A 14,989-nucleotide genomic window follows, 5' to 3' on the forward strand; every position below is an offset into this window, starting at 1 on the left:
TCCCCTTCTTTTCTTCTCCAGGCAGCAAAGGAAACAACCCTCATTTTTATCATTGATGAAGCTCATTACATTGATCCTGCCTCATGGGACTTTTTGGCACATCTCCTCTCGCATGTCCCTGTCTTGATAGTCATGTCATTGGTTCCTTTCCCTTCTAAGCAGCTCATCCCCTGCTTTTCTGCAAAAAGTATTTTGAAGAGCCCCAAGACCACTACTGTTGTCCTCTGCGAGCTGAAACTTTCCCTGATCCTAGAGATGGCCTGTCAGGTCCTGGGAGTGATCAGCATCCCCCAAGAGCTGAAAATGCAAGTGTCTTTTTCTATCTAGATTTGGGAAGGGGAGGAATGGGGTGGTAAATCCACAAGGACATCACAAAGCTGATGATCCATGAAAGCAGAAAGGGCCATGACATCTGATGGCCAGTGGGAATAGCCTCTACCCATTACATATTGTTTGATTACAAAGGCATTCAGCTCTTTCCAACAGTAACTTAAGCATTGGACATGAATACAGATAAATCCCTTGGCTTTGCTCCATGTTCCTGTTCTGCCTTCCTGCTATTTACCAGATTGGCTGCACATGATTTAAGGAGGGAATTGCAAAGGGAATTTCCAGGCAATTTAAACTATTTAAAATCCTAAATGGATTACACGTGCAAGGGATTATGTGGTTTGCCCTATGCCACATAGCAGACCATGGTAACATTGGGAATATAACCCCAGTGTCTTTACACTTCTGTTTAAAATATGCCTTTGTCTTATTCTTTGTGTAGGATTCACTTGAGGAAGTCGTTTAAGCACTTGCTCCCCTTTAATGATTACTTCAATTTCACTGTCTTCTGTGGAGCTAAGCAGAAATTTAAAGCGACACATGGGTTATGGGCATACCTGAATCAGGCCCAGGGACAAGAATCTGCTGGAGTATAAAAAATACTTAAAGCTCTCCTTGTGTGTTTTAATTTTTTCAATTTGCCATCTAACACAGACATGCTATTTAGGGCAGTCCTTAATCTGGAGAGCATTTCCTCTTTTGGTCATTCCCATCATGCCTGGGCCAATCAGATAGTCCAGGATGTTAGTTTTTATTGCTCATTTTTCTTTTCTGATAATTGGTGAATCATGAACAGAAAAAAAATGCCAAACCAAGTCAACTAAATATTAATGTATGAAGTGTGTTAATGGGAAGATGCTTACATTAGGAATTGAGGACTTTTAAAATATTTTCTTAAGGTTCCTTATACAAAGAAGCTTTGGGGTCCCTCTTTACTGTGAGGAGTTATTGGTGAATCTCATTGCCAGTGATGTTCTTCAGATCTGTCACATCCCAGAGGAGGAAAAAGAAGAAAACAAGTGGTCTAACCTGTCTGGTAAGATACTCAAATGCCATAGCTCTATTCCTAGCCAGCAGGCTCAGACTTCTTGCCTACATCCCCATTTTATATTATCTAGACCTTTCAGAGGCTTGGACTGGATGGGTAGGTGGTGCCTAGTGAAACAGAAAGCCATTCACTTCTGTGTCACTAGCTCAAATCTAGCCAAGCAGCCAGAAGGTGTTGCTGTCACAGGTGTGACAGATGTTAATCAGGCCACTTGATATGCTATTGAAGGCACTCAAACATAGTGAACAGTCTCAGAACCTAGGTAGAATAGGATTTGTTGTGTCCTATTCAGCCTGTAGTCTGAATGTCTCCTAACTGAGGCTCAGCAAAATGGTCTTGGCACAAAGGCAACTTTTTGAAATCATCACACCAACAGTTTCTGGCTATTTTTTAACGCTAATTCTCATAATGTTTCACCCAGCTACAACTAATAGTACATTTGGTCCTCTCTATCTTTGTTTCAGCCTTCTTCTGGGTCAGTACAGGTGTCATTCTCAATGAAGGGGGCATAATAGATGATGCAACGGAGCTGTTTAGTAATATGAACTCTCTACCAGAGAGAGAAAAACGGTCCTCTTACTGTTTACTGTTGTTGGTGTCATTATTTGAGGTGCGGTAGCTTGTAAGAAGAAACAAATGGCATTTCAGCAAAGGCTACTGGGGTGGGGGGACTTTGTGTGAAATTAAACTGGCTCCAGGCCTATTAGTCTATGTACTGTTTGAGTGCTCGCAGTCTCCATTTTGTGGCTGGCAGAAGAAATGCAGAGCAAAGAAAGACAAGTTTGTTCTAAATCACTGTAATAAGATAAATAGACCAATTCATGTTCTACAGCTCTGCTTACTTCATAGTTTCATAGTACTTCATAGTTCCAACTGTGCCGTTGTAGCATGCTGCTATACAATTTCTTCTCCCCCTGCAGTCATTGCCATCACATCGATACCATACAAAATGCCTCTTGTCAAGGAGAGAGAGCTTTACACCTGTAGAGTCAAGAAAGGTGTCAACTTGGATACCATACTGCTCCCACCGAGGCTGAAGGGTGAGCAACAGGTCTGGGGTGCTCCTCTGGGGTGCTCGTTGCATACGCTTCCAAAGACAAATGACACGGGGGCTGTAGCACAGTTTTGAAATCTGGAGCTCAACATGGTGGCGGGGAGGGGCACGAAAACTGCATAGGAAAGTCTGTGGACTCTGCTAGACAAGCCAACATGCAGCTTTCTTTAAAGGATGTCTGATTCAAATGGAACTCTATGGAACTCTTTTCCCTTACCTGCCTTCTCTTGGCACTGTTGTGTTCTTGGGGTAAGGCCTGGGTGCCCTGCGGTATCCTTGCAAGACAGGGAAATGCTATCATCCACATCTTAAGGACCGGAAAGTGATTCAATGACCTGCCAAGGCTGCACACAGCCTATGGCAGAGCTGAGAACTGAGTCCCAGGCTAGTTTCAGCAAGAGAAGGCTGAGAGGTAATCTTGTGGCCACCTACAAATTCATTAGCAGGGTGCAGCAAGGAACCAGAGATGCTCTGTTCACCAGGGCACCTCTTGGGATAATAAGGAACAATGGTCACAAACTGACAGAGAACAGATTTAGGCTAGACATCAGGAAGAACTTCTTCACGGTAAGGGTGGCCGGAATTTGGAATGGGCTTCCAAGTGAGGTGGTGCTCTCCCCTACCTTGGAGGTCTTTAAGAAAAGGCTGGATAGTCCTCTGACTGGGGTCATCTGACCCCAGCACTCTTTCCTGCCCAGGGAAGGGGGTCGGATTCGATGTTCTGTTGAGGTCCCTTCCCTTCCCATCTATGAATTCAAGCCCAGTACATAATTTCGCTCTGGAAATTCCTTTGAATGCTTTAGGCAAGGGTAAGCAAGCACATTTTCCTGAGGCAGGGAGGAAGTTCCTTGAGTGCTTTACTTCATAAAGAGGGGTCTGGGAACTCAGACAGGACTTCTGCACCTGAGTTGGACTTGGTTTATGCTGCCGCTGACCAACTATGAGCATATGATGTTCTCTGAAAACCCGCAGATGAGAGGAGGGCTGGAATCCTAGACTCACGCCTCCCCTTACACAGGAGTTATTTATCGCACAGAACAACTATCACCATAGGCCGGAATGGACAGGCTCCCACATAGTGTGAATTTTTAGCTTCACCTGCCTTTGCTTATTAGAGACCAAGCTTCAGGCCTGGTTCACTTTTGCCAATTGCTGAAGTCAATGGAGTTTTCTCAGTGTAAAAATAAGTGAGAACAGGCGAGTCACTGTTTAGGATGTTCTACATAGAGATATGGTGGCTGAATAGTGTGCTGCACACAGATATAATAATAGGAGATAGTTATCTGTTGATTCTTTATGTTTACAGAGATTGCTGTGCTCCAGCTGGACAGCTTCAGCCCCTCTGAGCAGATACTGATTAAATGTGCAGCTGTCATTGGCCATATCTTTACTGTGGAGCTGCTGCTCTTCATCTTTCCGGCATGGACAAGTGAGAAAATGGAGAATACCCTCAGGACCCTGATAAATTCCCATGTATTTGAGTTTGTAGGAAAAAAGAGAGGCTGGGAACACTTACGCACACATCTGGGTTCCCCGGTGACACGAACAATAGGATCAGATATAGCTGAAGGTAAGCAGGGCTTTTATTTCTAGTTTTCTTGGGAATGTTTTTGCAGTCCTTTGTTCATCTCTCTTTGGGCCCTATGCTGGCACCAATAAGTAAAAGAGACTATTTTGTGCCTGGTCTAGGACTCAGTGAAATCAATGGAGCCTGGATGAATCCCTGCTCACATAAATTCAGTAGTCACTGACCAGCTCAAGTGACCCCTTTTTTATCTTCCTTTTCTGTGTTTATGGGAGTGGGGAAATTGCACTGAGAATCCTCAGAGTTGTGCAAGAGGATCTGCAACCGTCTGGATACACTCACATCAGGGGCTGTAGCACTTCTGGAAACAAGTAGAAAAAATCCTGGTTTCCTCAGGCTTCCATCCATCATCATGTAATGGTGCTGGAAGAACAGCCAATCTGGGTGGCTTTCAGTGAAAGAGATTTTAAGCCAGTGGCATGATGGAGAAATACTTGTTGCTTTCCAGATATTGGAGCTGCTGTTCACTTCGGTCTGAAAAACCAGGGGAGGGCTCTGAGATTCTGTGCTCCCCTTCTACGGGAAGGAGCCTATGAGCTGCTGCTAGAAGATCAGAAGAGGGCCTTGCATGACAGATGCACTGTCTTTCTAGACTGTAAAGCTCACAAATGTAACAGCTGTGGTGGAGGGGACTTTATTTCCTTACTTCCTTTACACTGCAATGTAGACTTACCCTTATGGGGACCAGGCAGTGAGAATAAGGACGAGGCGCTGCTGGTTCCTGAAGGGAATCTGAAGAGGCTTGAAGCTCTTCATGCACAAGGTAAATATTGAAATCCAGAAGGTTAGCACTTCAGAAATGTCACAGTGGGATAGATGACATGTTGAAGGGCATTGTGTTGTAAAGTGATGCATGTCTAGAGATGGTAACTCATGCCAGTGCATTAGATTATCCTATAAAAAGAGACAATATCTGCAGTACCCTGGCGCATAAAACTTCAATGTATTGAGTGACTGGTAGTCTCGTGACATGTCAAGTCTTACATCCTGTAAGGTGCTGCTTCTCTATCTGAAATCTCCAGTTTCCAGAACTCTGCCAATGAGTTCCCTACCTTTGTCAAACAAAAGAAAGCTGGAAGACCTGAACCTCCAGCTAACCTTCCAACTATGATCCTTCTTAGATGGCCAATATAGAGCTCAGTCATCCACTGGCTGACTGCACCAGGCTCATGGCAAGTTTATAATGTCCTAAATATCCAAAAGGTCCCCAAACATAGGTCAGTCTTGGAGGCAGCTCCATGGCTGAGTGTAATGTAATGGGATGGAGTGGACAGTCGGTGCTTCTTGAACATATTTACCAGATGCACAGATAAGTGTAAAGATAATTGTTTGCAATAGGGAGACCTGATTCCTAGCAAAACTTCAGTCACTGTTACAGCAAGAACGTGTCTGTATGAAACGTTTCAGATACAGAGGAATACTTTATCTTTTCTATTACAGGTCAGGAAACTGAACATTCAGGTTGTGTAGTAGAGAGGACTGATGTCTCCCTCAGGGAGGAGCTCACCATAGACACTCCTGCAGCCTTGCATGAAGGTAGAATCCCCTTGCTCAGGCAGACAGAACAACAATTAGTGTAGAAAGACATGTATTAACTTTTCTTTTGTCATTTAGCTGTTTGCATGGCTCCCATTATCATGAGATCTGAGAATCTCATGATCTTAACTAGACTGATGCTGCACAAATGAAGAACAAAAGGATTAAGTAACTTTTCTAAGGCCAAACAGAGATTGTGGCTAAACAGGGAATTGAACATAGGTGTCTAGGATCTCAGATTAGTACCTTAGCCAATGCACTCGGCCTTCTGCCTCTCTTTCTGTGATTTCAACCATGTTCTTCTGACTTCAACTTCGAATATGAACACTGCTAACCAATGCAGTGGTGAAAAATTAACAGAAAAGTTTGACTTTAGAGGCCAAATCTCTTATCACTTTTATATTTCATCTTTCTCAAAGTATTTTACAGACTTTATAAAGAAATAAGCCATCACTTCATACCTTTCCCTGAGGTGCATTTTACCAGTTATTTAACAGGGTGCAACACAAAAGTAAGTAAAAAAAACAAAAACAAAACAAAACCTTGTAAGCTAAGTGACCCTAGGAAATAAGAACTGCAGGGAGCCAGAACATGGTTTGTTCACCTTATTTGTTACTCTTGTTGTTACTACTGCTATTTTCATCTTTCTTTTCAGAGAATGTACAGAACAGGGCAAAATCATTCACGAATAAGCAGGGTTTGCCAGATGATCATCTCAGGTACTGTATGGAGAATCCTGGACCACTTGGATAATCAAAGAACCAGTTCAGTCTTTGGGCAGGCTTGTTCAAGAAACGAGGGCTGGATATCAAGGAATAAAACTTCTTATGTCCAGCCACTCGTTCAGGTCTGCCTCCACTGAGCTCCAATCTAAAGCTCACTAAGTCAGTGGGCAGACTCCTTTTGGCATTGAGAAGCTTTGGATCAGAGCTGTGAAATAAAAAGTTACTGCTTCTTTTTTCCAAAGGTATTGTGCATCTTCTGAGCCTCAGTCCAGTGCCTTGAGGACAAGAATTTCCTTCCTTTCGTGGTTGTATTTTTGGCTACTGAAGATCTTACTTTAATGTGTGTGTGGAGGGGGAGCAGATGTTGGATAATTTAAAGGAAGGGAAATAATTTGTCCATTTAATTTATCATGTGTGCTGGGTATCTCTGCAGTAGGTGGCAACCATGTACTAATATTGGCTACTGAGCTCCTCACCCTCATGAGTTCCACCCAGTAGAATCTGCTGGCAATATTAAACTGGGTTGTAGCAACCTCTCCCAGTATCTTCTATTTCCACAGGGTTGAGGAAGAGTTCCTGGACAGAGTGGGTAAGATTCTTGAAGGTCATGAAAGGGGGCAAGTGGAAGTCAGGAACCTTGCACCTTGTGAATGTAGAGAGGCTGTGGAATCAGTGGTCTATGCTTTAGCACACCATTACATGATGATGGATGACAGACCCATGGCCTTTTATTATCTCCTGGAGTCTGCAGCTGCTTCCTTATATTTATCCAACAATTACATGGTGAGTTAGCTTCCCTGTATATGAATTCCTGCTTCTCCATTTGACCCAACACTAAAACTGACCCTGGACAAGCTTCTTCTGGCCTCCTCAGTAGGGGAATCAGGGGTGTGTGCTCTCATCAAAGACTGGCTCTATCTCACAATATCTTTCTCTGTTTTGAGGCATACTTTTATTTGGAAAAAGCTACCAGCCAGAAGAAAATGCCAGTGTTAAAGATGCTTCCATATCAAAAGATGCACAAATTCAAGGTCAGCCAGTTGGAGGAAGCCATCTTCTGCAGCCTCAAGGGAGAGGTAAGAAGCAAGTTAGACCTTTAAGGAGGTTGTGCAAAGATGCTAAGCTTCCTAAGGGTACTGCCTGTCTCTCCCTAAGAGCTTATTTGTCCCCTGCCCAAACACTCAGGGAACATCATCGGGGCCCCCACACCCCTTTCTCCTTACTGTTGCCGTATTAACAATAATGAAAGAAAAACAGAAGCCCGCTTGGCTTTGTGGTCTAACCACACTCGCTTCCAGTGTTTCCCTCACCAAGGGAGCCGGGAACCACCCCAGGGGGGTCTGGCTGCGCAGCGAGGATTAGCATAGAGCCGTGGCCCAGCGTGTGCTCCCTACCCCCACGCTCCATCTGCTCCTGGCCACTGTCTGGGGAATGCTCTTAGTTCAGCATCTCCTTGCAGAGGCAGATCTTGCCATGATGGACTGTGCTTTCACCTTTCCTCTCTCCTGCAGTGTTGTGAGGTGCTCATATATGGCATGGACCACAGAAAGCTGTCTTATCTAAATGTGCATTCTCACTCTGTCTCTCACCCTGTATCTTGCTAGCTCATTATTCCCTGGTTTTGCAGCTCAATCCCTTTTATTTGGACCCCGGTTCAACACTCTTGTTCGAACATACCGAGTATGCCATTCAGTCTCATGCACCTTCCAGGTTCTTTCCCCAAAGTGCAACGATGTAGTGATATCATGGAGTGTTTACCTTGCTCTTTGCTCCCCACACAGGTCTGCTTCAATCTGGGCCAAATCTCATTGGCGAAGAAACTCATTAAGAGGGCCCTCTGCCTCTTGCATAAGGGATTTCCCAGTACAGGGGTTGGAGCCTTCTTCAGATTGTTGCTGGAAGAGTCAAAGCACTTTTCATCTCATGCTCGACAGCATCAGGCCCAGACCATTGAGTAAGAGGAGACTCTCGGTTAGATGGGTCTCGGCCTTTGTTCCCTGATGGATATTCATGCACATCACCGTGGAAACTGAATGCAAATAAGCATGATTGGCACTCTCTGTTCAAGAGTGTTTCTAACTGGCCCTGGCACCTTTGCTTGATCTCTTATTATTTAATTAGTGTGCAGTGTTTGAATTGCTGTGATCTCACGGTTAATTCAGTCTTCTCTTGTGTGACAGTGAGAAGGCATTAGCTGTCTTGAAACAGCAGATCCATTGCCTCTCTTTGCTCTGGAAGCTCTACAGTTTAGATTCTACCTCCAGCAGGAAGTATTCATGGCTGGCAGCCCTGATGGAAATCAATTTGGCAGAGGAGTGTGAGAACAAAGTGCAAGTATGTATTTTATAGTCCAGGTATAGGGGGTATCATTGGGATTAACTCCCAGTGCGGAGGAAACTCCTAGAAAGTTTAGAACAATATCTAAACTTACAATATCTAACCATGTATGGCATGTGGCTAACTCGTGGCAGGAAGTATTTGCTTCCTCACATTGCAGACATTAGATTAGTTGGATAATTTAAGCAGGGGTGGGAGGGCTTTTTGCAATAGAAGTTATCATAAGACTGAGTTTTGGCAGCACAAAACTTGTCATAATTCATTCTGCTTTGGTGTTTTTTGATCAGAAGAATTAAGTTTTTTCTAATGCTCCTCAGTGGCAATTAGATCACCCCTAAGGGTCAATGTAAAACACACCTCCATGTTAGCAGTCCTCTGAGCTACACCCAGCTGCTGGTGCTACATCCAGCTTCAAGCTGTTGCTCTATTTGCTCGAGACACCCAGGCTCTTTTCCTGGCTGACTTGTTGCACTGTATTCCCTTCTGCAGCCTCGTGTTTTCTTTCTGCTGCTTGGTGAATTTCAGTAGAGTGCATTTCCTGTCTTTTTTTTTAATGCCTTAGGTCATCTCAACATATATGGATTTTTCACAGTTCTCCCAAAATATGGGTTACAAAGATGAATGGCTGAAATATGAAATGATGGCCATCCAAAGAAGCTCCCAATGCAACTTCACCCTCATCAGGGAGAGGCTGTTAATGACAGCCCAGTTAACTCAGGTGCTGGCTTATAGCAAGCTATGCTTAGGTCATCTGACCCAGTCCATCCAGCTGGGTAAGTCGATTCTGGCCACTTGTTAGTGATGACAGTTCCATAGATGTAATCGTTTCATGGGGCACACAGAGAGAGATATGCTTTCTTATCTCAACAGGCTTTCAAGCTCATCTCTTGTGTGAGCAGCTCCAGGAAACCAGCCTCCACTACTTGGTTCTTTCTGTTCTCTTCAAAGCTGCACTCCTGAAGAACAAGTATTAGCATAATTGCATTTTGCTGTGTTAACTGGCTAGAGCTGGAATATGCATGTTAGAAAAATAGCTGTATGAAGAGAAAGGGAGGGAGGCAGAGTGAGGTGCCTGCATGAGTGTGGATAGAAAAATAGGGAAGTATAAGAAAAGATGGAGATGAAAGATGGGTCCTGGAAACAGTAAGAAGGAAGGATGCAAATGGGAGGGAAGATGTGGGCTTGTTTTAACTTGCCAGAGAGCAATGGTATGGTAGACAAGCTAGCATGGCTTCTGTTAGACCAGGGCTGATGCAATCATTGTCCTTGAGGTCAGGGTTTCTTTAGGACTGTTCATTTGGGGGACTGTTTCTCAAGAGTTCATTTGTAATTACTCTTTTCTATGATTCTGTGATTCCGTTACTTTAAACCATTAGTGTTTTGCCCACTCTCAGCCCTTCAATCTCCTCCTGTAGGTACACACAGTGCATCAGTGTCTTAGAGTGGCTCTGGGAACTTGCTACTCAAGAGGAGAATATCATTGCCCTGGCATGTTTCTATTCAGCCTGTTTAGACCTGCTTTGTGATGCTGGTAAGTGGTGCCTTGGGTTTGTGAAGGAGGATGGCATCCTCTGAGAGGATTCATGGGAACAGGCATTTAATATCTGCCTGGAAGGGTGCTTTTGCCAACAGAGTCTGTTATTGCTACTATTCAGTCTCTGTGGGAATGTCCACATTAGGATCCAGACGGGTGACTGCAGTTCATTCATGTAGATGTATATAAGCTAGCTTGCATGGTAAGAGGGTAGCTACCAGCAATACGGTGTTCACCATGAGTTTTAAAACTTGCCCAAGTCCCTCTGAAAATACTTAGCTGGGTAGTGTGAGCTAAGCTTTATGACACTGCAGCCACGTTCCTATCAGTTGCATTGTCACAGGTAACCAAGCTGGATAGTTTAACATGAGTTCAGGAATGTCCAGAGCTGCAGTCACATCTCCAGATTGTAGTGGGGATGGATGTAGTGTACCTTTATGATGGATTTGAATGGAGATCTCAAGAGAGAAATTAATCCAAATGAACTATTCAACTGTATTATGAAAACGCTCTTCATTCATTCAGGGTAATTTATTTTGACAGTTGAGAAATACAACCATTTTTATTTGGAATGAGAGCATCCACACAGCAGTTTAATTTGGTTTAACTAGGCTGTTTTCAGTTTGCACCTTCAGTCAATCTGGATTTTGTTTTTTGAGCATCCCTGTGTAGACAAGCACCGAACATGGTCACCAACCCACACCAATGCAAACTACCACTGAGAGCTCTCCTGTATCTTCTCATAGTTCCTCTGCTGCCCTATTAAAATGCCACTGGCTGCAAATGTTTCTGTGATGCCCATTTCTTTTGCAGGGTATGATTACAGACCCTTTGAGGAGTGTCTGCAGTTCATAAAGCAATATGAAACCAGCTGCATCCTTAAGTGTCAGAGTAACATCATGCTGAGTCTGTACGCGTCTTTGGCTATCTGGTAATTAAAAGACTCATGAGATCAGACCATCCTTTTGGGGATTTATTCCCTGCCTCCCCTGTGGATGGAAAGCAGCACAATCCTGCGGCCAGGATGTTAGATTTTGCAGTAGAAGCTCATGTGTCTGCATCCAAATTTTTCTTTAAATATAAAACGAATACTTCCCAGTTTGGGTGCTTACATTTTGGCCCCTTGATAGAAGTGGCCTGATTTCCAAACTGGCTAAGCACTAGCAACTCCCATTGCATTTAATATGAACATGAGGCTACTGGCATTTAACTGCCTATGGTATATAAACCATATGGGTAATATTCATCTCTGCACAGAGAACAGCGCAAACCCCTATTTATTCATCAGGAAAGTTCCTCTTTAGCCTTCATAATAAGGAGGCTCTTTTCCTGTTTGTCTCATCACAGTTAGCAGCTCTACAAGGCAACCTGCTGGTCCCTCAGAACCGGTGCAAGAAAAGGGGTTGACTGAGTGCATGATCTGATGGGTTTTTTTTCCCTCTTTGTATTTCTCTCTGGGTGATGAAGGTTTGGCAGGTCCCACTGCTGGAGTCTGTTCAAAGACAGTTTCACCAAGGCTGAGCAGCTGGTGAGCAGAACAAATGCCTCCCTCTTTGGTACCCACGGTTTCTTCAGGTTCCTGGAGTGCCAGGTGTTGTTGCTGTTGAAAATCACGGAAGATGCCCCTAAGAAAGTCCAAGAGATGCGCAGCTCAACACTAAAGGTGATGTTTCTCTTAGGTTGAATCCAAAGCTTATGTAAGGGAGGGGCTTGATGCACTTGGTTTCGATGAGGTGTGGTCCAAATTGGTCATTAGCATATATAGCTCTTTTTGAGCACTAAACTGGACTAGCCAACGGGCCTCATTTCATCAGCTTTATAAGAACTACCTCCACTGGTTTAGCTCCACCTATCTTAGATGAGATGCTGATAGGATTTTAGGACCTGTACTATTAACCCTGCTCTGAACAGGTCTATTGTCCTCTCTAGTACTTTGAGGAATTCCTTTCTCGCTGTTCAACAAGTCCAGTCTACCACACAAGAGTTTACAGCCTGAAGGCCTCAGTGAATCTCCTGGGAGATGAAGAAAAGAACCACATCCATTTGTCAAAGGTGCTCAAACATTCACACGTGCAGCAAAACAACATGGAGGAGCATGAGCACAAGATGGGTCCAAAGCAAGATCTGTAGGAATTCCTTCTTGCAACTCCACTTAAGCTGAGCTCTGAGGTAAACTATATCTTGGGATGGCAATGAAAACAGGATGGGCAATGGGGACTGATAACAGTAGCAATGCCATGGCACCAAGTGATAACTTCTGACTTCTTCCCTTTGTCTAACAATAGTGAATTGAAGTACCCACATGGGCACAATTGGGTTCCAAATAACTCTGTACTGAATTATAACACAAATATTCAAGGCCTGGCTTCTATGTATCCCAATAGCAGTTTTCTAGTGGTTTCTAAATCACATAACATGGTGAGCAGTAAAAGGGCTCATCATCTAGTTAAAAGTGATATTACATCATTACTATATGCTACACAAACTATGAAAAAACCTGTTGAATCTGTGGTGGATCTCACCTGGATGCAGTGATCCCACTTGAGAAAAGTCTTTGTTTCAAATTTGCTCTTTGCCTCCTTACATAACTGCTGCCCATGATACAGCCTCGCGTAAGCTAAGCTGTGGGGTTTCCTTGTAGAATTCCAACTGGAGACGCTAAGAGGCAGATGGTGGTTTGCAATTTGTTCTTTATTACCTTTTCACATTTTATATACACCTCATTTTATGGAGACTGATGAGAACTCCTATAGCAGCTTTTTACATAGCTGCTCCAACTTGTTCAGCAGAGGGCATTATATACAGCTTCCTCTCACCCACCCTCCACAATTAAGATGACAACCTTCCTAGTGTTCTTAGTTTCTGTGACCTTTGAGGAAAAAGGCCTCGTTCTCAAACTTCAGTGGGTAACAGGTCCTGAATGAACTATTAGGAGGTGAGCAAATGGTATGCTCTTTCCTTTCAGCTCTTCAGTGCATGAGCCTCAGGCACTTTCTCCCTTGCGAGCATCTCTTTAACATCAGTCCGGCTTCTACTTATCACTAACCATGCTGAGATTTCCTTTTTCATCCACCAACATGGACATGGACTGGAAGATCTCAGCAACAAAGGTCAAGATGAAAAGAACTCAAAAAAAATATGCCTCACCCAACGTGGATGCCAAATCCAGACTGAAGTAAGTCCATCTTCTGTTCATCCATAGCCAGAGCATACATTCACATTTCTTCTGGTGAGCTATGGAATGCACCATCCCTGAGCTCAGACCATGGTCATGGTCTTCAAGAAAATCCCAGCGAGTTGTTAAAACAGTACGAGTGGGCAGGAGAGATGTTGGAAGCTGGGACGTGACTTATGGTGGTGAGGAGACCATACTGTCTCATAAGCATGTACAGAGAAGGGCATTATAGAAAAATCTTCTCCATTTTGTAGACTTCCTTCATTTTTCCATTAGTCCAGGTATTTTATATAGTATGCCTAGGAGCCTGGAAAGAGTGTGTGAAAGCCTGCACTCGGGGATATCTTAGAAGCATGGCAAAATGTTGTGATAGTCCTACTGAAACACCACATCCAACAGATGCATCCCTTGATTGGGAATATTGATAGCCTCTACTTGAACCAGCATTGAGTATTTACTAACAATGCTGCGTTTGGATCAGTTCTGCTGTTGCTCTGGGAAGTTGTACTTTCTGCTGTTATATCAGTAAAGCAGAGAATTGCTCCACTGCAAATCTTGCCCCAACATATAAGCTCTTTGCTACAGGGGTTGGGCACAATGACTGTTAGTATTGTAGATGTTAATTGAAGCTTTTAATAGTTTTATATGTGTATAATTTTTAATAAATTGAAGACATTTTCCTATTATACAGCAAAGTGACGTTAATAAGACCGTAAGTGCCATACTGGGTCAGACCAATGGTCCATCTAGCCTAATATTGTGTCTTTGACAGTGGCAGGAGTGGATGCTTTAGAGGGAGAGCATTGAATTGGGTATATCTCGAATGATTTATCTCCTGTTTGTTATACTTTCTCGTATTCATCATCATTGGTCTAGAGATGCCAGAGGAAACATCTCCAACTGTTTTGTTTAATAGCTAATAATAGATCTACCATCCATGAATTTGTCTAGTCCATTTTTTAACCCAGTTATACTATCCGTGTTTGCAACCTCCTGTGGCAGTGAGTTCCGTACGTTAACTGTGCTTCATATAAAATAAATAAATAAAGTGGGGATTTTTAAGCTTGTGGTTAGTTCTTCTAGTTAGCTTTATTTTTTTTAGTTAGTTTTGTTAGTTTTAAACCTACCTCCAACTAATTTTGATGGGTGCCCTCTAGTTCTAACATCCTGGTACTTGGTGAATCACAGTTCCTATTCACTTTGTCCACAATCTTCATGATTTTACAGACCTCTATCATATCCCCCCTCAGCCTTCAACTAAAGGGTGAGGAGATGCAAAATTATATCCACACATGTTTGACCTTCATTCTACTCTTCCTTCATTGTTACAGTCTTTAATTTACCCCGTATTATGTTAAAAGAGTAAAGCATTTGAAAAACATGGGCAGTCTCACTGGAGTGCTCACATATTTTCAGTGAAGCACATGCTGAAGTATTTGCTGAGTCCCAGAGAGGTGATTAGAACCAAGTAAATGTGGTTTTTGACTGAATGGCTGGAGAGATGCTAAGACTGAAATGGAAATGCAGTACGTACCCATATCTCTCAGCCCTTTCCTGGTTCTGATGTGGTTGGCAATTCCTATCAGAGATCCCCGTTTTCCTGCTGTTGTGTTTTGTAGCAGCCTGTCATTTAAAATAGAAAGTAAATGCAGTCCCCCTGCCTTA

The 14,989-nt window shown here is 43.4% G+C and overlaps 1 protein-coding gene across 1 annotated transcript; it reads left to right on the forward strand.

Annotated features, from left to right (window-relative positions):
• The first annotated feature begins 1,122 nt into the window (after nt 1–1,122).
• Nucleotides 1,123–14,262, forward strand: LOC102570732 (adenylate cyclase type 10). Its single transcript, XM_014594571.3, has 17 exons — nt 1,123–1,366; nt 2,299–2,418; nt 3,739–4,002; nt 4,466–4,780; nt 5,458–5,553; nt 6,209–6,272; nt 6,839–7,061; nt 7,223–7,354; nt 8,060–8,232; nt 8,459–8,612; nt 9,178–9,388; nt 9,486–9,582; nt 10,031–10,146; nt 10,963–11,080; nt 11,617–11,812; nt 12,079–12,318; nt 13,115–14,262. Exons 2-16 carry the CDS (start codon nt 2,328–2,330, stop codon nt 12,277–12,279), a joined length of 2,451 nt encoding a protein of 816 aa, XP_014450057.3. The 5' UTR covers nt 1,123–1,366; nt 2,299–2,327; the 3' UTR covers nt 12,280–12,318; nt 13,115–14,262.
• The last annotated feature ends 727 nt before the right edge of the window (nt 14,263–14,989 follow it).

The sequence above is a fragment of the Alligator mississippiensis genome, chromosome 14 (assembly GCF_030867095.1).
Source record: "Alligator mississippiensis isolate rAllMis1 chromosome 14, rAllMis1, whole genome shotgun sequence".
In the NCBI taxonomy this organism is placed as follows: Eukaryota; Metazoa; Chordata; order Crocodylia; family Alligatoridae; genus Alligator; species Alligator mississippiensis.